A 27,111-nucleotide genomic window follows, 5' to 3' on the forward strand; every position below is an offset into this window, starting at 1 on the left:
TGTCATTGAGAAGGTGATGGTGCACTGCCTTCTTGAACCGCTGCAGTCCATGTGGGGTAGGTATACCCACAGTGCTGTTAGGAAGGGAGTTCCAGGATTTTGACCCAGCGACAGTGAAGGAATGGCGATATAGTTCCGAGTCAGGATGGTGTGTGACTTGGAGGGGAACTTGCAGGTGGTGGTGTTTCCATGCATCTGCTGCCCTTGTCCTTCTAGTTGGTAGAGGTTGCGGGTTTGGAAGGTGCTGTCGAAGGAGCCTTGGTGCATTGCTGCAGTGCATCTTGTAGATGGTACACACTGCTGCCACTGTGCGTCGGTGGTGGAGGGAGTGAATGTTTGTAGATGGGGTGCCAATCAAGCGGGCTGTTTTGTCCCGGATGGTCTCAAGCTTCTTGAGTGTTGTTGGAGCTGCACCCATCCAGGCAAGTGGAGAGTATTCCATCACACTCCTGACTTGTGCCTTGTAGATGGTGGACAGGCTTTGGGGAGTCAGGAGGTGAGTTACTCGCCGCAGGATTCCTAGCCTCTGACCTGCTTTTGTAGCCACGGTATTTATATGGCTACTCCAGTTCAGTTTCTGGTTAATGGTCACTCCTAGGATGTTGATAGTGGTGGATTCAGCGATCGTAATGCCATTGAATGTCAAGGAGAGATGGTTAGATTCTCTCTTGTTGGGGATGGTCATTGCCTGGCACTTGTGTGGCACGAATGTTATTTGCCACTTATCAGCCCAAGCCTGGATATTGTCCAGGTCTTGCTGCATGTGGACCAGGTTGATTCAGTATCTGAGAAGTTAGTTCATCACTGCATTTCCTGGTGACTTTCCCAAAGTCCCTGCGTCAGTCTGGTGTAAAAACAGTGTCCCCTCACTCCTTCCTTCGCTGTCCTTCGCCTGGTTCAATCCCTCCTTCGCTCACTCTCAACATCCCCCCACCCACCCCTTTGTTTCCCCTCACCCCTCTCACCGTTGCAGCGGTAGCGCAGATTTGCCCAGATGATATTTTCCTGCGAAAAGCAGAAGACACCCAGTCTCCCTCCACGCATCGTGGTGTCAATGATTGTCCCGGAATCCGCCACAATCTCCGGCCCTTCGTACAGGCGCACTCTGCAGGAGAAAATCAGAGGCTCAGTGGTTGGGGGTCGAATGGGGAAGGGGAAGGTGGGGAAGGTGTGGGGAGTGAAGGAAGAGTGGGTCAGAGATGAAGCAGTAAGTGCACAAGGGCATCACCCACTTTGTACACACATCCCACCTCACTGAAAATGATGGGTATTGAATGGTACAATGCAACCCTCACCCCAACCCAGGGGACACTGAGTGGTACAGTCTTCCCCAGGCTCCGGGTCCTGAGTGGTACAGTCTTCCCCAGGCTCCGGGTCCTGAGTGGTACAGTCTTCCCCAGGCTCCGGGTCCTGAGTGGTACAGTCTTCCCCAGGCTCCGGGTCCTGAGTGGTACAGTCTTCCCCAGGCTCCGGGTCCTGAGTGGTACAGTCTTCCCCAGGCTCCGGGTCCTGAGTGGTACAGTCTTCCCCAGGCTCCGGGTCCTGGTTTATAACCTGGTGAATGTCTGTCCTCGAGGAGATGATGAGGAAACAGGGTCAAAGATGAGTGTCCCGCCCAACCTCAGGGCATGTGACCCACCTGATATACCCAACCTCAGGGCGTGTGACCCACCTGATATACCCAACCTCAGGGCGTGTGACCCACCTGATATACCCAACCTCAGGGCGTGTGACCCACCTGATATACCCAACCTGGGGCCGATGCTGTAGGAACCAGCGATATGAAGTCTTGTCTTTCCACCCAACATTCCTGGGATCTTTCCAGAGGAGCTTGACCTGATTGCTGGTGTCTCCTGTGTGCCAGAGGGCATTCCGCAGGTGTTCTCCTGGGCCAGTTTGAGATTTCACTGCCTGTTCAAGTCAATAATACAGTAAAACATAATCTCTTACATGCAGTGTATCGGAGTTCAGTATCGATCATAACTCACTTCATCAGCAGATCAAAAGCTTATGCTTACATTCTCCTCAGTAAGACTAGATCAAAAGGAGCTCTGTATCTGTACCTTTAATTAATTAGTTCCTCCTAATGTATTGCTCTTACATTAACGTGTTCTAAGTGTTTGTTTAATCTCCCTTCAACACCTCAGCACAATAACATCTGTCTGCTCACTAATGAGAAACTGTGACAATCAGTTCTGCTCTTCCCAGTTCATCCCACATCACCTCTGGATAGTCACTCAGGTCATTTCTGATACACCTGCTCTGTTTCCTAATCTCTTCTCACAGACAGTTTGTGAGATAATGACACCATTGACCCAGGTCATGCACAGTCAAATATAGAAGAGAAACTGCGTCAGTCTGGAAGGCAGAGCAAATATAGACCTGTTAAGGCACAAGCAAAAAATACAAGGCTGGATTGCATCTATTTCAATGCAAGGAGTCTTACTAGTAAGGAAGATGAATTAAGGGCATGGATTAGCACATGGCATTATGATATTATTGCTATCACAGAGACATGGTTGAGGGAGGGGCAGGACTGGCAGCTTAATATCCTAGGGTATAGAATCCTCAGGCATGACAGGGGAGGGTGTAAAAGAGGAGGTGAGATTGCACTGTTGATCAAGGAGTCAATTACTGCAGTAAGGAGGGATGACATCTTAGAAGGTTCCAAAAATGAGGCCATATTGGTAGAACTTAAAAACAAAAAGGGGGCAATCACTTGGCCGGGGGAGTGTACTACAGGCCTCCAAACAGTCAGGGAGAGATAGAGGAGCAGATATGTAGGCAAATCTCAGAGAGGTGTAAAAATAATAGGGTAATAATAGTAGGGGATTTCAACTTCCCCAATATTAACTGGGATAGACTTAGTGCAAAAGGCTTAAAGGGGGTGGAATTCTTAAAATGAATACAGGAGAGCTTTTTGAGCCAGTACGTAGAAAGTCCGACAAGAGAAGGGGCAGTACTAGACCTAATCCTAGGGAATGAAGCCGGACAAGTGGTAGAAGTGTCATTGGGGAACATTTCGGGGATAGTGACACAACTCTGTAAGATTTAAGCTAGTTATGGAAAAGGACAAAGAGGGACTGGAAATAAAGGTACTGAATTGGGGGAAGGCCGATTTCAATATGATAGAACAGGATCTGGCCAAAGTGGACTGAGAGCAGCTACTTGTAGGAAAGTTACATCAGACCAGTGGGAGTCATTCAAAGAAGAAATAGTGAGGGTTCAGAGCCAACTTGTACCCGTTAAGGTGAAGGGTAGGACCATCAAGTCACACACAAGTCCAGGGAACCCTGGATGTCAAGGGATATAGAGGATTGGATCAGAAAAAAAAAGGAGGCTTATGGCAGATTCAGAGTGCTGAAAACAGCAGAGGCTCTCAAGGAGCATAGAAAGTGTAGGGGGGGTACTTAAAAAAGTAATTAGGAGAGCGAAGAGGGGACATGAAAAACATTGGCGGGCAAAATAAAGGAAAATCCCAAGGCGTTTTATAAGTATATTAAGGGCAAGAGGATAACCGGGGAAAGAGTAGAGCCCATGAGGGACCAAAGTGGCAATCTGTGTGTGTGGAGCCGGAGGACACAGGTGAGGTTTTAAATGATTACTTTTTATCTGTGTTCACTATGGAGAAGGACGATGTAGGTGTAGCGATCAGGGAGGGGGATTGTGATATATCCCAGGCTGTTATGTGAGGCAAGGGAGGAGATTGCAGGGGCTCTGACACAAATTTTCAAATCCTCTCTGGCCACAGGAGTGGTGCCAGAGGACTGGAGGACAGTGAATGTGGTTCCATTATTCAAGAAGGATAACAGGGATAAACCGGGTAATTACAGGCCAGTGAGTCTAACATTAGTGGTTACTATTGGAAAAAAATTCTAGGGACAGGATCAATCAGGGATTATTCAGGGATAGTCAGCATGGCTTCGTCAGGGGGAGATCGTGTCTAACTAACTTGATTGAATTTTTCGAGGTGGTGACTAGGTGTGTAGATGAGGGTAAAGCATTTGATGTATTCTACATGGACCTCAGTAAGGCTTTTGATAAGGTCCCGCATGGGAGATTGGTTAAGAAGGTAAGAGCCCATGGGATCCAGGGCAATTTGGCAAATTGGATCCAAAATTGGCTTAGTGGCAGGAAGCAGAGGGTGATGGTCAAGGGTTGTTTTTGTGAGTGGAAGCCTGTGACCAGTGGTGTACCACAGGGATCGGTGCTGGGACTCTTGCTGTTTGTAGTGTACATTAATGATTTAGATGTGAATATAGGAGGTATGATCAGTAAGTTCGCAGATGACACGAAAATTGGTGATGTCGTAAATAGTGAGGGGGAAAGTCTTAGATTACAGGACGATATAGATGGGCTGGTAAGATGGGCAGAGCAGTGGCAAATGGAATTTAATCCTGAGAAGTGTGAGGTGATACATTTTGGGAGGACATACAAGGCAAAGGAATATACAATGGATGGTAGGACCCTAGGAAGTACAGAGGGTCAGAGGGACATTGGTGTACTTGTCCATAGATCACTGAAGGCAGCAGCTGTATAAAACGCTGGAAACGCTAGTTAGGCCACAGCTGGAGTACTGTGTACAGTACTGGGCACCACACTATAGGAAGGATGTGATTGCACTGGAGAGGGTGCAGAGAAGATTCACCAGGATGTTGCCTGGGCTGGAGCATTTCAGCTATGAAGGGAGACTGAAAAGGCGAGGGTTGTTTTCCTTCGAGCAGAGAGAAGGCTGAGGGGGGACCTGATTGAGGTATACAAAATTATGAGGGGCATTGATAGGTTAGATTGGAAGAGACGTTTTCCCTTAGCGGAGGGGTCAATAACCAGGGGGCATAGATTTAAGATAAGGGACAGGAGGTTTAGAGGAGATTTGAGGAAAAACTTTTCACCCAGAGGGTGGTTGGAATCTGGAACACACTGCCTGAAGGGGTGGTAGAGGCAGGAACCCTCACAACATTTAAGAAGTGTTTAGATGAGCACTTGAAATGCCATAGCATACAAGGCTACAGACCAAGTGCTGGAAAATGGGATTAGAATAGATAGGTGCTTGATGGCCGGCACAGACACGATGGGCCAAAGGGTCTGTTTCTGTGCTGTATAACTCTGTGACTCTATGAGGTCTGACCTGTCTAAAGCTGTTATAGAATGAGTGATAATATGTGGATCTATGGTTTTAAAAGTTTACTATGGATGGTGTTCCTGGTGCACACCAATACTTGCAACCATCACATACAGTTACACTCCGAAAGCTCTCAATGAGTCCTGTGAACTATCAGGATTCTGGGATTATTTGATTACGCTCTCTAGAAGTTGCCAACATCTGGTTTATAATTAGTTTAAAAAAAAATTTTCATGGGATGTGGGTGTCACTGGCCAGGCCAGCATTTATTGCCCATCCCTAATTGCCCTTGAGAAGGTGGTGGTGAGCTGCCTTCTTGAACAGTCCATGTGGGGTAGGTACACCCACAGTGCTGTTAGGAAGGGAGTTCCAGGATTTTGACCCAGCGACAGTGAAGGAACGACCAATATAGTTCCAAGTCAGGATGGTGTGTGACTTGGAGGGGAACTTGCAGGTGGTGGTGTTCCCATGCATCTGCTGCCCTTGTCCTTCTAGGTGGTAGAGGTCGCGGGTTTGGAAGGTGCTGTCGATGGACCCTTGGTGAGTTGCTGCAGTGCATCTTGTAGATGGTACACACTGCTGCCACTGTGCGTCGGTGGTGGAGGGAGTGAATGTTTGTGGATGGGGTGTCAATCAAGCGGGCTGCTTTGTCCTGGATGGTGTCGAGCTTCCTGAGTGCTGTTGGAGCTGCACCCATCCAGGCAAGTATCACATTAGATTCACATCTGTTCCAGGAATCATAGGATGGTACAGGACAGAAGAGGCCATTCGGCCCATCATGTCTGTGCTGGCTGTTTGAAAGAGTTGTCCAATTAGTCCCACTTCCTTGCTCTTTCTGCACAGCCTGGGGAATTTCTGCTCCCAGACTGTATATCCAAGAATGTGAATGGGGACAAAGTCTGGAAATACAGATCAACAAAGGTAGAAACATACAATGAGAGGGTCATAAAGAGTGTGAACAAACACAGGAGTATATTTCTACAGGACCAGAGTAGAAAAGCAGGGAGGTAATGATTGGTTAGATCGCATTTGTTGGTGCATGGCAACACAGAGTTGGGAGGGAAGGGGCAACGTGGACTGGGGGGTGAAGGAGGTAACGCAGAGTGAGGGAGCCGAGCGGGTGACAGATTGGGGGTAGTGGGGGATGACACTGAGTCAGGGGATGAATGGAGAGACGCAGAGTGGGAGTGTGGGGTAGAGGAGGCTCCTGCCCTGCAGTCTGGGTCCAGGGGCCGTGCCTCCAGTGAAGGTGCAGATTGTGCTTCCAAAGCAGTCACTCACCTTGAGCTGGATTCCAGGATCGGCCACAGCACGGAAAGGATTGGCCTGCCAGTATGTTTGTTCCGTCTGTTTCCACATCACCACGTAGAAGCTAGAGCTGTCCTGATAGCCGAAGATAAACCCGGCATAATCATCATCTGTCATCGTATTGACATGAAACGTTCCTTCAAAATCCACACCATTAAAGGCCGTATAACCTGAGGGGGAACAGGCCACTCAGAATAAAGATTCAACAAAGCGGGGGCTAAAAACCCCTTGCTCTCAATTATTGAGGGTCAGCGGAGGGAAAGGGGAGATCAAAAGGGTCGGGGGGGGGGGGAGGGGGGATCTCAGTTCCAGCATCATCTCTGATTCTTAACACCGCAGATGTTGGGATGTGAAGTGGAGAAGGAACAATGTCTATGTGAGAGGATATTACAGCCAGAGATACATAAAGACCTGGTAGGAACACCATCATCACCCAGCATGGGGTTAGATAGAGAGTAAAGCTCCCTCTACACTGTCCCCCATCAAAAACTCCCAGGACAGGTACAGCACAGGGTTAGATACAGAGTAAAGCTCCCTCTACACTGTCCCCATCAAACACTCCCAGGACAGGTACAGCACGGGGTTAGATACAGAGTAAAGTTCCCTCTACACTGTCCCCCATCAAAAACTCCCAGGACAGGTACAGCACAGGGTTAGATACAGAGTAAAGCTCCCTCTACACTGTCCCCATCAAACACTCCCAGGACAGGTACAGTACTGGGGTTGGCTGCTGTCTAATTGGAGTGTTGACTGCTGATTGCAGCAACGAGCCTCAGCTGAGAGTGCTGGTGGCAGTTGGAGGTTGCAGAGGTGGAGAGAGGAGCTACACTGAGCAAGGGAGAGCAGCTACAACGCAGCAGAGGGAAAACTTCAACAACAATTGCCATGAAAGAGACATTTTTTGTTGGAAACAAGGCTTTGTCTGGAGGTGGGTGCTGAACACCAGTAATTTGCTTTGGACTGTTGGGGAAGGAACAAGTGGCCGGAACAACAAGGGGTGGGGCTGCCAATTCAGCAGGAATCTGTGCTGCTGCAACAAGCACACGGGGAAGCTCCCTCCCCACCCCAGCTGAAGCTGACCCAGGTGAAGACGCCTCCCCCAACCAGATGACCGGAAGACGAAGTGCAAAGACTGTTTTAAATGTGCTGTGAGCACCACCTCCAGAAAGCAAGTCATCCCTTACAGCCTGTCTTTACCTCTCCTCTATTCCCTCAGCCTCTCCCCTAACCTGTTGTTTGTTTGTTTGTTTTTTTTAATACATATTCAATATTTTCTGTGAATCTTTTGATATTCGATGTGCAAGCCCACAATTTGGGGTGGGTTTAGCTCTTAGCTCCATGGCAAGCCCTTCATCACAGGTGACGGGGCCCTCTACTACCTATGCAGCTGCAGCCTCTGTGGCTGCCCATGTGGCCCCGTCACCCTTTAAATTGATAACATCCAGCCATGGGGTGAAGAGCTATCCCCACCCCAACATGTCTATTGAGGCCTGTGTAAAGGCAATGGCCGAGGTTGTCGGCCCCTCGGCCATTGTTGCGGCCTCAAAGATGTACGGGGCGCGGTGCCACGTTTGCAAGGGGGTGGGGCATGTTCGTAAGAACTGCCCCAACCTCCCGGCTGCCAGCTCCACCTCAGCGGCCCAGGGTGGTTCCACAGCACCTCCTCCCACTCCCCCCACACATCCAACAGACACAGCTCAGTCGGTTCCGGAGGCTGTGGTTTTCACAGCCTCCAGAGGGGTGGGGAGTGCCCGTCCGAGTGGAAGGAAGACGCGGAGGAAAAAGAAACATCAAGAGGCCCGTCCCCTGGACACATTGACACAACCCGAGCCTGAGCTCAGCCCAAAGTCCGATCTCGGGAAGCCTACTTGCCCCAGGGCTGGGCTCAGGCCCAAGGTGAATAAAAAAAAAAGTGAGTGCGGAGGCGGAGGCCTCTGATGGCATGGAGGTCTCTGAGCCTCTGCACCTGTGAGAATAAGAAATACTAAAATGTTGTTTCTACAGCTTGTGGAAAATTACCGAGAAGTCATTTCTACACAACATAATGAAATCACTGAAAAAGAGTACTGATAAGGGTATGTAAGTAAAGACCTTGAGACAGTACAGCAGTTAAAAATTGTGCTTAGGCAGAGAAAAGAAAAACAGCAAGAGTTAGAACAAAGGATGTAGTGAATGAGAAACTGCCCCACTAAGATAAAGGCTGACAGCTGCAAGTTAACACACACAATGGAGAGCCAAATAAGGTAAAACAAAAACAAGAGTTGGGGCTAGAAAGTTAGAGTAGGGGGAGAAGTAAACAGAGGAGGAGACTGTAGCAACTATAGGATAGGTTAGTGTCATAATACGTTATAACCAATAATGTAAAATAAAGGCGTGGACAAATGGATTTGTATTGTATAAACATGAACTGAATATGTTGATCGGTGTGCCTGCTTGTAGGACACCCGATCTTGCAAGAACGTTAAATAAACTTACTTCTTCAGAGTTTGACTTGGTGTAAATTATTATCAAGTGGGCTACGTTTCTCACACACCCAACTGGGAAAAAGAGGAGAAGGCACCCCTCCATGGAGGTAACACGGGGCCCTGAGGTGCAGGGCCTTACTGTTGGGGGGGAGCTGTCTCATTGTTCAGGAACCCAGGTTTCCCCTACCACCAACACCATCAAGGCTTCAAAGTCTGGGCAGGAGCTCCCTACCCCTTGGGATAGAGGGGAGGGGGAGGCCCCTGTACATGAGGCCCCTCCTGAAACAGTAAGTGGAGCCCTGCTTGTGGTGGGAGAGCCTTGGGACGCCTCCCATTCGGCCACTGGGTTGGGTGCCCTGAGTGGAGGGGAGGGCGAGGCCCCAATGGGTGGGCCCTCCCAGCCAAAATCCACCACCAACCAGGACACACCCGACCCGGTGATAATTGAAAATTCTGCCCCATCTGCTGGGCCTGTGGGTGCTGGTGGAGCGGGAGATGGCCTCCTCTCTCTGCCTCCAGTCTTGGCTCCGGCTGGATTTCCGGAGTCGGAAACTTCCGTCTCCCCTGGATCGCTCATTGGCCTGGGGACGGAGGTGGAGGGGGGTCCTGAACCGCTGGTGCCCACAGGCTCTAGTTTCACAGTAGAACCCAGAGAGGACACCTCCGCCATCGATCCTGGGGGTGGGATCGTCACAGAGGTGGGATCAGCTGCCGCGGCCGGGACGTTCGCCCCCGCAGTGTGTGGTGGGTGTGTCGGCCGCTGGCGGTGACGACCCGGAGGAGGATGGGGACTCAGTGTGGGGCATGGAGGACGACCTTGATTCCATCGCCAGTGAGGTGGTGGAGTCTCTTGTGCCTCCCACCAAGTCTCCTCTCATCCCCACGGCGGAACTCCGGGATTTCCTCACGTCTTGCAGGGGTTGCCGCAATAAAGTTCAGCTGGCCCTCGGCCGTTGGTCGAGTCTGGTGCTAATCATCCAGTCCGTCCGTGCCGCCCTCAAGAAAGCGGGCAAGGGCACGGGCGTGAAACTGGTTGAGAGGCGCTGATTTAATGCATTCCTCAATGGGTTGTTGGGGGAGTGGAGGGCCAGGTGCACTTCCACACCCTCCTCACAGTGAGGTGTGGGTGACGGGTTTTAAGTACCTTTGACATGAAGATAACCATAGCCAGCCTCAACATCAACGGCAGCAGAGGGTCTCACCGCAGATTTCACAATCTCTCAGTCCTCAGGGAAGGGAGATACGCGGTGAGCTTACTGCAGGAAACCCACACCGTTCCGGGAGACGAAGCCACCGGGCTCCTGGAGTGGCAGGGTGGGGTCTACATGAGTCACCTCATCTCTGTTTCTAGTGGGGTGGCTATCTTGTTGGCCCCGACTTTTCAGCCGGAGATCTTGGGGGTCAAGGAGCGAGTGCCGGGCCGCTTGCTCCACCTCGCCGTTCGCCTGGGTAGTGTGCCGCTCCACTTTGTGAACGTGTACGCGCCCAGGCCCGGCGCGTTGCAAGCGCGCTTCTTTGAAGAAGTGTCCGCTCTCTTGAGCTCCATCGATAGCGGCGAGTGCATCATCCTCGGGGGGGGGATTTTAACTGCACCCTCGAGGTAGGGGATCGCTCCGGTCCCCAGCGCGGCCAAGCGTCGGTGGAGAAGTTGAGGGGACTGATCAGCTCCCTTAACTTGGTGGACCTCTGGCGGAATCTCCATCCCGACTCCAGCGCCTTCACGTGGAGGTCTGGAGGAGGAGGGTCGCGAATCGACCGCCTCTACATTTCGCAGGCGTACGTCTCCCGTGTCTCGGCGGCCTCCATGCAGCTGGTGCCGTGCTCGGACCACCACCTTATGTGGGCGGAGTTCATTCCACTCCGCACGCGGGCGGAGTCCGCGTACTGGCACTTTAACAACCGGCTGCCGGAGGACGAGCGATTCCGGGACTCGTTCTGTCGATTCTGGGCCGACTGGAGAAGGAAGCAGGGGGGCTTCCCCTCCTTGAGGCTATGGTGGGACGTGGGCAAGACTCACATCCGCGTCTTCTTTCAGCAGTACGCGAAGGGGTCGACCAAGAGGCGGGAAGCCAAGATCGGGCGCCGAGAGAGGGAGGTGCTCGACTTGGAGTCCCGCCTCGGACATGCGGTCGTGGACCCGGCCCTGTGGCAGGCTTATGAAGCGAAGAAGGGCGCGCTGAGGGACTTGCAGCTCATTGGGTCCCGAGGCGCGTACGTGAGGTCGCGGATCCAGATCCTGGAAGATTTGGACCGCGCCTCACCCTTCTTCTACTCGCTGGAAAAATGGCGGAGGGTCCGTAAGCAGCTCGTTGAGCTGCTGGCCGACGACGGATCCTCCATCATGGATCCGGAGGGAATGGGCCTCCTGGTCCGTACTTATTACAGTGCGTTGTTCTCTCCGGATCCGTCCAGCGAGGACACGCAGAGTATTGTGGGAGGACCTGCCACAGGTCAGCCCGGAGGGCGCCGAAGGATTGGAGGCTCCGCTCACGTTGGCGGAGTTGACGGGGGCCCTCCACCAGCTCTCAAGGGGCAAATCCCCAGGACTGGATGGGTTGACCGTGGAGTTCCTCAGGGCGTTCTGGGACGTCCTGGGGGACGATTACGCGTGGGTCCTGGGGGAAAGCCTGGTGACCGGGGAGATGCCCCTCTCGTGGCACAGGGCGGTCATCGTCCTGCTGCCGAAGAGGGGTGATCTCCGCCTGCTTAAAAACTGGCGTCCGGTCTCCCTCCTCAGCACGGATGATAAGATCTTTGCCCGGGCTATGTCAACCCACCTGGGCTCCGTGCTGGCCCACATGATGCACCCGGACCAGTCCTACACGGTCCTGGGCCGGTCCATCCAGGACAACATCCACCTGGTCCGGGACCTGATCCATCTTTCCCAAAGGACTGGTCTGTCGGTCGCCTTTCTCTCCCTCGATCAGGAGAAGGCGTTCGACAGGGTGGATCACGAATACCTTTTCGGGACTCTGCGCGCTTTCGGATTCGATCCGCATTTCGTGGCCTGGGTCCGACTTTTATACGCCGCCGCAGAGTGTCTAGTCAAAGTTAACGGGTCCTTGACGGCGCCCCTTTGCTTTGGAAGAGGAGTGCGTCAGGGGTGCCCCATGTCCGGCCAATTGTATACCATCTGCGTGGAGCCCTTCCTGTGCCTGCTTCGCAGGAGGTTGACAGGATTGGCTCTGCGCGAGCCGGCCATGCGGGTCGTCCTCTCGGATTACGCCGACGACATGCTCCTCGCGGTCACAGATCCCGTTGACTTGCGGAGGATGCGCGACTGCCAGCAGACCTTTTCTGCCGTGTCCTCCGCGAGGATCAATTGGGAGAAATGTTCCGGACTCCTGGTGGGTCAGTGGCGGGTGGACTCCCTGCCGGAGGAGTTGACACTTTTTGCGTGGAGCACCACGCACCTCCTCTATTTGGGAGTCCACCTTAGCCCCACTGAGGAAGCATGGCCGGCAAACAGGCAGGAGTTGGAGGCGAAATTCACTACTCGGCTGGGGCACTGGACAGGACTGCTCCGAGTGCTTTCCTACAGAGGCCGAGCGCTGGTCATAAACCAACTGGTGGCCTCCATGCTGTGGTACCGGTTGGTCACTTTGGCCCCGCCCCCTGCATTTGCCACCAAGATCCAGAAGAAACTCGTCGATTTCTTCTGGGGCAAGAGGAAACACTGGGTCTCTGCCGCGGTCCTGAGTCTCCCGATCGAGGAGGGCGGTCAGTCGCTGGTGTGCGTCCGCACCCAGGCTGCGACTCTCCGCCTTCGGACCCTGCAGAGATACCTCATACGTCGAGCGTCCTCCCAGATGATTTGCGCTGGCGAAACATTTTTTCCGCCAGTGTCACTGCCTTCAAGACGACATGCAGCTCCCGGCGGAGTCCGTTAGCTGCGCCTCTCTGAGGGAGTTGCCTGTCTTTTACCGGGATCTATTCCGAGTCTGGAACATGGTCGCCTCCAGTCAGGGTGTTCCCCCGCCGGCGGAGGAGAGCGCCTCGGCTGTCCAGGCGGCCGACTCCGGGGACGGTCTGGCGGGCGGAGGAGTAGCCAAAACCCCCGGGACACCACTCACTGTGGGTGGCGAGGGGACTTGGGAGTGCGGAGCGCTCCCGGCCGAGCTGACTCCCGCTCGGCCGGAACTGCTCATGGGACCCAGGCCCCGAAACCCTCCTCGGGAGCCGGTCCCGCAGAACCCAAGCCGCCTCTCGGAAATGCCCGTGCCAGTCCAATCAGCGAGTAGGGGTTTCCTGTACGGGCTGCTCCTGCACACTCTCCACTTCCTCGCCCTTGTCAGCCGGTCGGACACGCCCTGGCGGTCCGCGTTGCCATCTGGCGGCGAGGGGAAACCCTGATGGAGGTCTCTCTATGCGGGAGTCTTCCCCCTTTACATCGGGGACCTGTGGTGGAGGGTGTTGCACAGGGCAGTCCCGTGCAATAGGCTTTTAAGTAGGTTCACGGACTCCCAGGCCACCTGTACTTTCTGCGGCCTGGACGAGTCCGTGTTTCACATATATACGGAGTGTGCAAGGTTGCAGCCCCTCTTTGAGTATCTGAAGGGGCTGCTCCTCAAGTTCTGGCTGCACTTCAGTCCCACGCTCCTGATCTTTGGGCACCCGGTGCGGAGGGGCGTGGGCCGTGAGGAGGATCTCATCGTCGGTCTGCTCCTGGGCCTGGCCAAGGTGGCAATTCACAGGTCCAGGCTACGGGCCGTCGGGGGTTCCGTCCTCCCCGATTGCCTGCCCCTTTTCCGCGGTTACGTTCGCGCCCGGGTGTCCCTGGAGAAGGAGCATGCGGTGTCCGCCGGTACGCTTGAGGCCTTCCGCGACCGGTGGGCACCGCAGGGACTGGAGTGCATTGTCGACGCTGAGAATAGCATTTTAATTTGAGTTTTTGGTTTATTTATCTGTTTTAATAAAGTTATTTTTGTTAATATGTATATAAAGGGGGCCTGAGGAATAAAGGCCACAAAAAAGAAAAAAAAACGGGGGTTAGATACAGAGTAAAGCTCTCTCTACACTGTCCCTCATCAAACACTCCCAGGACTGGTACAGTACGGGGTTAGATACAGAGTAAAGCTCTCTCTGAGTGCATCAATGAGGTGCAGCTGATTGTTGCTGTGTGCAGAGGCTGGAGGCTGTGTGACTGTTGCAAGAGGGAGAGACTGAGATTGAAACAAAGGTTTTTCCACATTGACAACAAAGGAAAGCAGAGAACTGGAAGAACTGGAAGCTCTTCTGTGAGTTTGTTTTATCCTGAAGTCTTTTTCATTGATTGTTGGGGGTGGGGAAAGAAGAGACCTGAAGACCTTGGGTGGGGCTGTATTGTTCAATAGGGAGCTCCTGTGTTTAACATCTTTCGATAGAGAGCTCCCTCCCCACCCCAACTACTAAGCCTGGGACAGCTGGAGCTGCCCAGGTGAAGAGACTTCTCTTATCTGAACATCGAAGGAGGCGTGTGCCTTGGCAGCTTACAGCTGACCCAGGTGAAGACATCTCCCCACCCTCCCAACTGGAAGACCAGCTAAAAGACTTCTTTTAAAATACCAACAAAGACTGATTCCTCCTGGCCTTGCTCTCCCTCAGCCTCTTCCCCTGTGCTACAATCCTTTAAGTGTTTGCATTTTTGATTTATTATTGTATTAGCTCTTTTTTTGCTCTCAACACAGTGCGTGTAACTCTTCTACCCCATGACTTCTCAGTCCTCTCCGGTGGCGGGGCCCTCCTATGTTGCAGCAGCTGTGGCAGCCGCTCCTGTGGCCCCGTCACCATTTAAAATTTTAACATCAAAGCATGGGGTGAAGATTTACACCTACCCTACCATGACTATTGAGGCAATGGCTGAGGTTGTCGGCCGTTCGGCCATTGTGGCTGCCTCAAAAATGTACGGGAAGGCTGTGTTCTTCCTGAAGACTGATCGGGCCGTGTCCCTGGCCCTGAATAAAGGGCTCACAGTGGGTGGGACATTCCTGCCGGTGGACCCTCTGGGGGCCACTGAGCAGCGGATAATATCAAATGTCCCGCCCTTCATTCCTGATGAGCTCCTCCTCCCCCACCTGCACCATCAGAGGGAGGTGAGGTCAGGGATCACCCCAATCCCGCTCGGTCTTCGGCAGCACAGCCTCCGACATGCCTACTCCTTCCGCCACCATCTATTTATGCAGCTGGCGCGGGAGGAGGTCAGGGAGGGCCATTTTGATGTAGAGTTCCAGGGGACGGCCTACCGCGTCTTCTGGACCTTGGACGGGGCGCGGTGCCATGTCTGCAAGTGGGTGGGGCATGTTCATAAGAACTGCCCCAACCTCCCGGTTGTCAACCCCACCTCGGCAGCCCAGGGTGGCACCGCTGCACCTCCTCCCACCCCCGAACACCTCCACCAGATACCGTTCAGTCGGTGCCAAAGGCTGTGGTTTTCACGGCCTCCAGCGAGGAGGGGTTGCCCATCCAAGTGGAAGGAAGGCGCAGAGGAAAAATAAACATCGAGAGGCGCGTCCCCTGGACACCGTGACACAACCCGAGTCTGAGCTCAGCCCAAGGCCTGCTCCCGGGGAATCCACCTGCCCCAGGGCTGGGCTCAGGCCCAGGGTAACCAAGCAAAAGGTGGGTGCAGAGGCAGAGACCCCTGATAACATGGAGGTCTCTGAGCCTCCGCGCCCCCCCGAAATAAGAGGAGCAGACGTCCCTCCTCTGAAGAAGGTCCTGAACCACGGGGTCCATCTCCTGGCGTGGGTCCTCAGGCTCCCCCTGCCACCAGCACGATCAAGGCCTCAAGCCCTGGGCGGGAACCCTCCACCCCTCAGAATGGAGGTGCGGGAGATGCCCCTATGATCTTGTCAACTCCTGAGGTGGGGGTCCGCCCTTGGTAGGACCCCACGGGAGAAATCATTCCTCTGGCTGGTGGGTCGGGTGTTCTGGGTGAGAGCGAGACCTGTGAGGGTCCGCCCTCCCAACAGCCTGACGCTGCTGCCCGGGATGTGCCTGACCCAGAGGCCAATCTGTGTAATTCCCTATCTGCTGGTCCTGTGGGCGCTGGCGGGGCAGGAGATGGCCTCCTCTCTCCGCCTTTGGTTCCGGCTCTGGCTGGATTTCCGGAGTTGAGCACTTCCATCTCTCCTGGACCGCTGATTCGCCTGGGGACGGAGGTGGAGGGGGGGTCCTGAACCGCTGGTACCCACCGGCTCCAGTTCCATCTTAGAACCCAGAGAGGACTTCTCCGCCATTGATCCTGGGGGTGGGATCGTGACGGAGGCTGGACCAGCTGGCGCGGCCGGGACGTCCGCCCCACAGTGTGTGGTGGGTGTGTCGGCCGCTGGCGGTGACGACCTGGAGGAGGATGGGGACTCGGTGTGGGGCACGGAGGACGACCTTGATTCCATCGCCAGTGAGGTGGTGGAGTCCCTCGTGCCTCCCACCGAGTCTCCTCTCATCCCCATGGCGGAACTCCGGGCTTTCCTCGCGGCATGTAGGGATTGCCGCAATGAAGTTCAGCTGGCCCTCGGCCGTTGGTAGAGTCTGGCACTGATCATTCAGTCCATCCGTGCCGTGCTCAAGAAAGCGGGCAAGGGCGCAGGCGTGAAACTGGTTGAGAGGCGCCGATTTAATGCGTTGCTCAATGGGTTGCTGGGGGAGTGGAAGGCCAGGTGCACGCATTTTGTGGCCGGGGTCCGACTTTTATACGCCTCCGCAGAGTGTCTAGTCAAGGTTAACGGGTCCTTGATGGCGCCCATTCGCTTTGGGAGAGGAGTGCGTCAGGGATATCCCACATCCAGCCAATTGTACACCATTTGCGTGGAGCCGTTCCTGTACCTCCTTCGCTGGAGGTTGGTGGGATTGGCTCTGCGCGGGCTGGCCTTGCGGGTCTCCCTCTCGGCTTGCGCCAATGACGTGCTCCTCGCGGTCACAGATCCCTTTGACTTGCCTAGGAGCAAGAGTAGACAATTCGGCCGTTCGAGCCTGCTCCGTCATTCATTACGATCATAGCTGATCATCCAACTCAGTAACCTGTTCCCGCTTTCGCCCCATACCCTTTGATCCCTTTAAACCCAACAGCTATGGCGAACTCGTTCTTGAAAACATACAATGTTTTGGCCACAACTGCTTTCTGTGGTAGCGAATTCCACAGGCTCACCACTCTCTGGGTGAAGAAATTTCTCCTCATCTCAGTCCTGAAAGGTTTACCCTGTATCCTTAGACGATGACCCCTGGTTCTGGACTCCCCCACCAACGGGAACATCCTTCCTGCATCTACCCTGTCAAGTCCTGTTAGAATTTTATAGGTTTCTATGAGATCCCCCCTCACTCTTCTGAACTCCAGCGAAGATAATCCTAACCAATTCAATCTCTCCTCATACGTCAGTCCCGCCATCCCAGGAATCAGTCTGGTAAACCTTCGCTGCACTCCCTCTATAGCAAGAACATCCTTCCTCAGATAAGGAGACCAAAACTGCACACAATATTCCAGGTGTGGCCTCACCAAGGCCCTGTATAATTGCAGCAAGACATCCCTGCTCCTGTACTCGAACCCTCTCGCTATGAAGGCCAACATACCATTTGCCTTTTTTACCGCCTGTTGGACCTGTACGCTTACCTTCAGCGACTGGTGTACGAGAACACCCAGGTCTCACTGCATATTCCCCTCTCTCAGTTTTTAGCCGTTCAGATAATAATCTGCCTTCCTGTTTTTGCTACCAAAGTGGATAACCTCACATTTATCCACATTATACTGCATCTGCCGTACATTTGCCCACTCACTCAACCTGTCCAAATCACCCTGAAGCCTCTCTGCATCCTCCTCACAACTCACCCTCCCACCCAGTTTTGTGTCATCTGCAAATTTGGAGATATTACATTTAGTTCCCTCATCTAAATCATTAATATATATTGTGAATAGCTGGGTTCCTAGCACCGATCCCTGCGGTACCCCACTAGTCACTGCCTGCCATTTGGAAAAAGACCCATTTATCCCAACTCTTTGTTTCCTGTCCACCAACCAATTTTCTAACCATCGCAATACACTACCCCCAATCCCATGTGCTTTAATTTTACATGCGAATCTCTTACGTGGGACTTTGTCGAAAGCCTTCTGAAAGTCCAAATAAACCACATCCACTGGCTCCCCCTCATCAACTCTACTAGTTACATCCTCGAAGAATTCTAGTAGATTTGTCAAGCATGATTTCCCTTTCGTAAATCCATGCTGACTCTGCCCGATTCTACCACTGTTCTCCAAGTGCTCTGCTATAAAATCTTTGATAATGGACTCTAGAATTTTCCCCACTACCGACATCAGGCTGACTGGTCTATAATTCCCTGCTTTCTGTCTACCTTTTCAAATAATGGGGTTACATTAGCTTCCCTCCAATCTGTAGGAACTGTTCCAGAGCCTATAGAATCTTGGAAGATGACCACCAATGCATCCACTATTTCTAGGGTCACTTCCTGAAGTACTCTGGGATGCATACCATCAGGCCCTGGGGATTTATTAGCCTTCAATCCCATCAATGTCCCCAACACCAATTCTCTACTAATACTGATTTCCTTCAGTTCCTCTCTCTCACTAAGCCCTGTGTTCCCCAACATTTCTGGTATGATATTTGTGTCCTCCTTTGTGAAGACAGAACCAAAGTATGCATTTAGTTGGTCAGCCATTTCTTTGTTCCCCATAATAAATTCCCCTGTTTCTGACTGTAAGGGACCAACATTTGTCTTCACCAATCTTTTTGTCTTCACATACCCATAGAAACTTTTACAGTCAGTTTTTATGTTCCCCGCAAGCTTACTCTCGTACTCTATTTTCCCCTTCTTAATCAATCCCTTGGTCCTCCTTTGCTGAATTCTAAACTGCTCCCAATCCTCAGGTCTGTTGTTTTTCCTGGCAAATTTATATGCCTCTTCCTTGGATCTAATGCTATCTCTAATTTCCCTTGTAAGCCATGGTTTGGCTACCTTTCCTGTTTTACTTTTGCGCCAGACAGGAATGAACAATTGTTGCAGTTCATCCATTGCTCTTTAAATGTTTGCCATTGCCTATCCACCGTCATCCCTTTCATTAACGTTTCCCAATTAATCATAGCCAACTCGCTCCTCATACCTTCGTAGTTTCCTTTACTAAGATTCAGGATCCTAATCTCAGAATCAACTACGTCACTCTCCATCTTGATGAAGAATTCTATCATATTATGGTTGCTCATCCCCAAGGGGTTTCACACCACTAGATTGTCAATTATTCCTCTCTCATTACACAATACCCAGTCTAGGATGGCCTGTTCTCTAGTTGCGGAGGATGCGCGACTGCCAGCAGACCTTTTCTGCCGCGTCCTCCGCAAGAATCAATTGGAAGAAATGTTCCGGTCTCCTGGTGGGTCAGTGGCGGGTGGACTCCCTACCTGAGGAGTTGACATCTTTTGCGTGGAGCACCACGCATCTCCTCTATCTGGGAGTCCACTATAGCCCTGCTGAGGAAGCCTGGCCGGCAAACTGGCAGGAGTTGGAGGCTCCGCTCAACTGGGGCGCTGGACAAGACTGCTCCGAGTGCTTTCCTACAGAGGCCGAGCGCTGGTCATAAACCAACTGGTGGCCTCCATGCTGTGGTACTTGTTTGTCACTTTGGCCCTGCCCCCTGCATTCGCCACCAAGATCCAGAAGAAACTCGTCAATTTCTTCTGGGGCAAGAGGAAACACTGGGTCTCTGCCACGGTCTGAGTCTCCCGATCGAGGAGGGCGGCCAGTCGCTGATGTGCGTCCGCACCCAGGCTGCGACTCTCTGCCTTCGGACCCTGCAGAGATACCTGTCCGTCGAGCATCCTCCCAGATGGTGTGCGCTGGCAACATATTTTTTCTGCCAGTGTCACTGCCTTCAAGACGACACGCAGCTCCCAGCGGAGACCATTGGCCGCGCCTCTCTGAGGGAGTTGCCTGTCTTTTACCAGGATCTATTCAGAGTCTGGAACATGGTCGCCTCCAGTCAGGGCGCTCCCCTGCCGGTGGAGGAGAGCACCTCGGCTGTCCGGGCGGCCGGCTCCAGGGACAGACCGACGGGCTTAGGAGTAGCCGAAGCCCCCAGGACGCCCCTCACTGCGGGTGACAAGGGGGCTCGGGAGTGCGGAGCGATCCCGGCTGAGCTGACCCCCACTGAGCCAGAACTGCTCATCGGACCCAGGCCCCGAAACCCTCCTCGGGAGCCGGTCCCGCACAACCCGAGCTGCCTCTCGGAAATGCCCTCTGTGCCATTCCAATCGGCGTGGTGGGGTTTCCTGTACAGGCTGCTCCTGCACACTCTCATTAGAGTTGCCATCTAGCGACGAGGGGAAACCCCGATGGAGGTCTCTCTACGCGGGAGTCTTCCCTCTTTACATCGGGGACCTGGGGTAGAGGGTGTTGCACAGAGCAGTCCCGTGCAACAGGCTTTTAAACAGCTTCAGGGACTCCCAGGCCGCCTGTATTTTCTGCGGCCTGGACGAGTCCGTGCTCCACATATATACGGAGTGTGCGAGGTTGCAGCCCCTCTGAGTATTTTAAGGGGCTGCTTCTCAAATTCTGGCTGCACTTCAGTCCCACGCTCCTGATCTTTGGGCACCTGGTGCGGAGGGGCTTGGGCCGGGAGGGGGATCTCCTCGTCGGTCTGCTCCTGGGCCTGGCCAAGGTGGCAATTCACAGGTCCAGGTTGCGGGCCGTCGGGGGGTCCGTCCTCCCCGATTGCCTGCCCCTCTTCCGTAGTTACGTTCCTCCCCGGGTGTCCCTGGAGAAGGAGCATGCGGTGTCTACCGGTACGCTTGGGGCCTTCCGCGACTGGTGGGCACCGCAGGGACTGGAGTGCATTGTCGATGCCGAGAATGGCATTTTAATTTGAATTTTTTGTTTGTTTATTCCATTTTAATAAAGTTATTTTAAAAATATGTATATAAAGGGGGCCTGAGGAACAAAGACCCCTTCAACATAAAATATATAAAAGGGGCCTGGGGTATAAAGGCCACCTTATGAAAAAAAACGGAGTTAGATGCAGAGTAAAGCTCCCTCTACACTAAAAAAAAAACCGGGATGTTTGGAGAGTTTGGAGCACTTCCTGTGTGTAATCAGGCGAGACAGCTGCACCTATGCAGACTGGTGGGAGCTGGAACTGGAGAGTGGCGAGAGCGGAGAGATTTATAACTTACAAATATGGAACTGTTTCTATTTCGTAGATTGAAAAGAGGACCTGAAGTTATTTTGGAGAGGTGAGTGTTGGAGCACCGGAGAACTGTTTTTGTTTGGACTGTTGAGGGAGGGTGGAGATGCAGGAAGATCCAGGGGTGGGGCTGCCAAATTCTATAAGGAGCCCCTGTATTTTCTCTTGTGCTCTTTTCTTCCATCCTGCACAAACGGGAGCTCCCTCCCCACCACAACTGCGTGGCTCGCCACGGCTGGAGCTGCCCAGGTGAAAACTGTCTTTGTACAACAGCGGGAAGAGAAAAGAACCAGGTGACACCCGCTGACCCGAGTGAAGAACCCTACCCGACTGGCAGACTGGACTTTGGACTCTGCCGTAAGGTGCTCCAACCACAAGACAAGGTGCACTTCCGCTCCCTCGTCCTAGTAAGGTGGATGTGCTGACCGCAGAGTTCTTCAGGGTTTTCTGAGTCTACTCGGGGGCGATAATGCGCAGGGTCCTTCGGGAAAGCCTGGTGGCTGGAGAGATGCCCCTCTCGTGGTACAGGGCGGTCAACGTCCTGCTGCCAAAGAGGGGCAATCTCCGCTTGCTTAAGGACTGGCATCTGGTTGTCCTCAGCATGTATTATAAGATCTTTGCTCGGGCTTTGTCTACCTGCGTGGGCTCCGTGCTGGCCCACATGATCCACTCCGACCAATCCTACAAGATTCCAGGCTGGACCACATCCTGGTCCGGGACCTGATCCATCTTTCCCAGAAGACTGGTCTGTCGGTCGCCTTTCCCTCCCTCGATTAGGAGAAGGCGTTCGACAGGGTGGATCACGAATATCTTTTCGGGACTCCGGCCACATTTTGTGGCCCGGGTCCGACTTTTATATGCCGCCGCAGAGTGTCTGGTCAAAGTCAACGGGTCCTTGACGGTGCCCCTCCGCTTTGGGAGAGGAGTGCGTCAGGGATGACCCATGTCCAGCCAATTGTATACCATCTGCATCGAGCCATTCCTGTGCCTGCTTCGCAGGAGGTTGACGGGTTTGGCTCTGCGCGAGCCGGCCATGCGGGTCGTCCTCTCGGCTTACGCCGATGACGTGCTCCTCGCGGTCACAGATCCCGTTGACTTGCGGAGGATGCGCGACTGCCAGCAGACCTTTTCTGCCACGTCCTCCATGAGGATCAATTGGGAGAAATGTTCCAGACTCCTGGTGAGTCAGTGGCGGGTGGACATTCTGCCGGAGGAGTTAACACCTTTTGCGTGGAGCACCACGCACCTCCTCTATCTGGGAGTTCACTTTAGCCCCGCTGAGGAAGCCTGGCCGGCAAACTGGCAGGAGTTGGAGGTGAAAGTCACCACTCGGCTGGGGCACTGGACAGGACTGCTCCGAGTGCTTTCCTACAGGGGCCAAGTGCTGGTCATAAACCAACTGGTGGCCTCCATGCTGTGGTACTGGTTGGTTACTTTGGCCCCGCCCCCTGTATTTGCCTCCAAAATCCAGAAGAAACTCATCGATTTCTTCAGGGGCAAGAGGAAACACTGGGTCTCTGCCGTGGTCCTGAGTCTCACGATCGAGGAGGACGACCAGTCCCTGGTGTGCGTCCAAACCTGGGCTCCGACTCTCCGCCTTCGGACCCTGCAGAGATACCTGTACGTCGAGCGTCCTCCCAGATGGTGTGCGCTGGTGACGCATTTTTTCTGCCGGTGGGAGGAGGAGTAGCCGAAGCCCCCGAGATGCCCCTCGCTGCGGGTGACGAGGGGGCTCGGAGTGCGGGGTGCTCCCAGCCGAGCTGACACCCGTTCGGCCAGAACAGCTCATCAGACCCAGGCCCCAAAACCTTCCTTGGGAGCCGGTCCCGCACAACCCGAGCTGCCTCTCGGAAATGCCCTCCGTGCCATTCCAATCGGCGTGGTGGGGTTTCCTGTACGGGCTGCTCCTGCATACTCTCCACTTCATCACCCTCGTCAGCCGGACGGACACACCCTGGCGGTCCATGTTGCCATCTGGCGGTGAGGGGAAACCCCAGTGGAGGTCTCTCTACGCGGGTGTCTTCCCCCTTTACATCAGAGACCTGGGGTGGATGGTGTTGCACAGGGCAGTCCCATGCAATAGGCTTTTAAGTAGGTTCATGGACTCCCAGGCCGCCTGTACTTTCTGTGGCCTGGATGAGTCCGTGTTTCACATCTATATGGAGTGTGTGAGGTTGTAGCCCTTCTTTGAGTATTGAAGGGGCTGCTCCTCAAGTTCTGGCTGCACTTCAGTCCCACGCTCCTGATCTTTGGGCACCTGGTGCGGAGGGGCATGGGCCGGGAGGAGGATCTCCTCATCGGTCTGCTCCTGGGCCTGGCCAAGGTGGCAATTCACAGGTCCAGGCTGCGGGCCGTCGGGGGGTCCATCCGCCCTGATTGCCTGCCCCTCTTCCATGGTTACGTTCACGCCCGGGTGTCCCTGGAGAAGGAGCATGCGATGTCCACCAGTACGCTTGAAGCCTTCCGCGACCGGTGGGCACCGCAGGGACTGGAGTGCATTGTCGACACCGAGAATGGCATTTTAATTTGAGTTTTTGTTTTATTTGTCTGGTTTAATAAAGTTATTTTATGAAACATATATAAAAGGGGGTTTGAGGAATAAAGGCCCCCTCGACACAAAATACCACCTTTTAAAAAAAAAGGGGTTACATACAGAGTAAAGTCTCTGGTTTAGTGTGATAATGCTTCCACCTATGATAAATCTCCCCTTCATTTAAAAAGATAAAAAGTGACAATTCTTACCAACAGCGAGCCCGGGATCACTGTTCATTGTCTGGACAATCTCCATCCCCTGCAATATCACATTAACCATAAGTGATATAACACTTTAAGAACACCTTTAAAACAACTCACAAACATTTTAAAATCAAAGTTGTCACATATCTAGAATTTTTTTCTCAGTTGCAACTGCACGGGTCTTAAGAGGGAGAATTGTAAATATTGTGAGAACAGGTTACCCTGTCATGAAACATCACTGCATCAACACAAATCACTGCACTGGTCTCTCAGAATCACAGAATTGTTGCAGCGCAGAATGAGGCCATTCAGCCCATCACGTCTGCACTGCCTCTCTGAAAGAGAAACTCCCTCTGTTCCATTTCCCCGCCTTCTCCCTGTAATCCTGCACATTCTTCCTTTTCATATAACTGTCTAATTCCCTTTTGAATGCTTCAGTTGAACCTGCCTCCACCACTGTTCCTGGCAGTGAATTCCAGACCCCCACCACCCTCTGGGCTTAAATGTTTTCCCTCATGTCCCCGCTAATCCTTCTACTAATCACCTTAAATCTGTGCCCCCTCGTGATTGTCCTCTCCGCTAGGGGGAAACAGATCCTTCCTGTCTACTCTATCTGGGCCCCTCATAATTTTGTCTTCTTCTTTGGCCTCTTTATCTCGAGAGACAATGGATACGCGCCTGGAGGTGGTCAGTGGTTTGTGAAGCAGCACCTGGAGTGGCTATAAAGGCCAATTCTAGAGTGACAGGCTCTTCCACAGGTGCTGCAGAGAAATTTGCTTGTCGGGGCTGTTACACAGTTGGCTCTCCCCTTGCGCCTCTGTCTTTTTTCCTGCCAACTGCTAAGTCTCTTCGACTCGCCACATTTTAGCCCCGTCTTTATGGCTGCCCGCCAGCTCTGGCGAACGCTGGCAACTGACTCCCATGACTTGTGATCAATGTCACAGGATTTCATGTCGCGTTTGCAGACGTCTTTAAAGCGGAGACATGGACGGCCGGTGGGTCTGATACCAGTGACGAGCTCGCTGTACAATTATGTACATAATTTTGTACACTTCAATTAAGTCACCCCTCAGTCTCCTCTGTTCTAAGGAAAACAACCCTAGCCGATCCAATCTTTCCTCATAGCTGCCACTTGCAAGCACTGGCAACATTTTTGTAAATCTCCTCTGTACTCTCTCCAGAGAAATATATCCTTCCTGTAATGTGACCAGATCTGTATGCAATACTCCAGCTGTGGCCTAACCAGTGTTTTATACAGTTCCAGCATTACATCCCTGCTTTTGTATTCTATACCTCGGCCAATAAAGGAAAGCATTCCATATGCTTTCTTCATCGCTCTGTCTACCTGTACCTGCCGTCTTCAGGTACCTGTGGACATGCACTCCAAGGTCTCTCACTTCTTCTACCCCTGTCAATATCCTCCCGTTTATTGTGTATTCCTTTGCTTTATTGTCCTTCCCCAAATGCATTACCTCACACTTTTCTGGATTGAATTCCATTTGCCACTTTTCTGCCCACTCAACCAAATCATTGATATCATTCTGGAGTCTGCGGCTATCCTCTTCACTATCAACTACACAGCCAATTTTTGTTTCATCTGCAAATTTCCCAATCATGTCTCCCACATTTAAGTCAAATCATGAAGCAGCTTGAAGCATTTCTCAGACACGAGTGCAGAAATTTGTCTCACAATAAACCCCAGCCCAATCTCAGTGAATGTTTTACAGATGTGGGCCTCAGGATGGGTCTTATGATAACAAGATTTTTTTTTTTATTCGTTCATGGGATGTGGGCGTCGCTGGCCAGGCCAGCAATTATTGCCCATCCCTAATTGCCCTTGAGAAGGTGGTGTTGAGCTGCCTTCTTGAACCGCTGCAGTCCATGTGGGGTAGGTACACCCACAGTGCTGTTAGGAAGGGAGTTCCAGGATTTTGACCCAGCGACAGTGAAGGAACGGCGATATAGTTCCAAGTCAGGATGGTGTGTGACTTGGAGGGGAACTTGCAGGTGGTGGTGTTCCCATGTAGTTGCTGCCGTTGTCCTTCCGGTTGGTTGAGGTTGTGGATTAGGAAGGTGCTGTCTAAGGAACCTTGGTGAGTTTGTGCAGTGCATCTTATAGATGGTACACACTGCTGCAACTGTGCATCTGTGGTGGAGGGAGTGAATGTTTGTGGATGGGGTGACAATCAAGCGGGCTGCTTTGTCCTGGATGGTTTCGAGCTTCTTGAGTGTTGTTGGAGCTGCACCCATCCAGGCAAGTGGAGAGTATTCCATCACACTCCTGACTTGTGCCTTAAAGATGGTGGACAGGCTTTGGGGAGTCAGGAGGTGAGTTACTCGCTGCAGGATACCTAACCTCTGACCTGCTCTTGTAACCATGGTATTTATATGGCTACTCCAGTTCAGTTTCTGGTCAATGGTAACCCCTAGGATGTTGATAGTGGTGGATTCAGCGATGGTAATGCCATTGAATGTCAAGGGGAGATGGTTAGATTCTCTCTTGTTGGAGATGGTCATTGCCTGGCACTTGTGTGGTGCGAATGTTACTTGCCACTTATCAGTCCAAGCCTGGATATTGTCCAGGTCTTGCTGCATTTCTACACGGACTGCTTCAGTATCTGAGGAGTCACGAATGGTGCTGAACATTGTGCAATCATCAGCGAACATCCCCACTTCTGACCTTATGATTGAAGGAAGGTCATTGATGAAGCAGCTGAAGATGGTTGGGCCTAGGACACTACCCTGAGGAACTCCTGCAGCGATCTCCTGAAGCTGAGATGATTGACCTCCAACAACCACAACCATCTTCCTTTGCACTAGGTATGACTCCAACCAGCTGGGAGTTTTCCCCCTGATTCCCATTGACCTCAGTTTTGCTCGGGCTCCTTGATGCCATACTCGGTCAAATGCTGCCTTGATGTCAAGGGCAGTCACCTCACCTCTTGAGTTCAGCTCTTTTGCCCATGTTTGAACCAAGGCTGTAATGAGGTCAGGTGCTGAGTGGCCCTGGCGGAACCCAAACTGAGCATCACTGAGCAGGTTATTGCTGAACAAGTGCCACTTGATAGCACTGTTGACGACACCTTCCATCACTTTACTGATGATTGAGAGTAGACTGATGGGATGGTAATTGGCCGGGTTTGATTTGTCCTGCTTTTGTAGCTGTACTGGAACAACTTGGCTAGGGGTACAGCCAGTTATGGAGCATAAATCTTCAGTACTACTGCCGAGAGGTTGTCAGGGCCATAGTCTTTGCAGTATCCAGTGCCTTCAGCCATTTGATTGAATTTTACATTCAGTTTGAGGGAGAGAAGAGTGGG

General features: G+C 52.7%; 1 protein-coding gene across 1 annotated transcript in view; it reads right to left on the reverse strand.

The window, feature by feature from the left end:
* comp (cartilage oligomeric matrix protein) overlaps positions 1–27,111 on the reverse strand; it is a 143,278-nt gene that overhangs the window by 4,662 nt on the left and 111,505 nt on the right. Inside the window, exons 15-18 of the mRNA XM_068015956.1 lie at positions 23,798–23,846; positions 6,404–6,600; positions 1,739–1,911; positions 966–1,105 (exon numbers count right to left, since the gene is read on the reverse strand). Of these exons, the coding sequence (XP_067872057.1) occupies positions 966–1,105; positions 1,739–1,911; positions 6,404–6,600; positions 23,798–23,846 (559 nt within the window). The remainder of the gene's footprint in view (positions 1–965; positions 1,106–1,738; positions 1,912–6,403; positions 6,601–23,797; positions 23,847–27,111) is intronic.

Source organism: Heterodontus francisci, chromosome 36 (assembly GCF_036365525.1).
Source record: "Heterodontus francisci isolate sHetFra1 chromosome 36, sHetFra1.hap1, whole genome shotgun sequence".
Lineage (NCBI taxonomy): Eukaryota > Metazoa > Chordata > Chondrichthyes > Heterodontiformes > Heterodontidae > Heterodontus > Heterodontus francisci.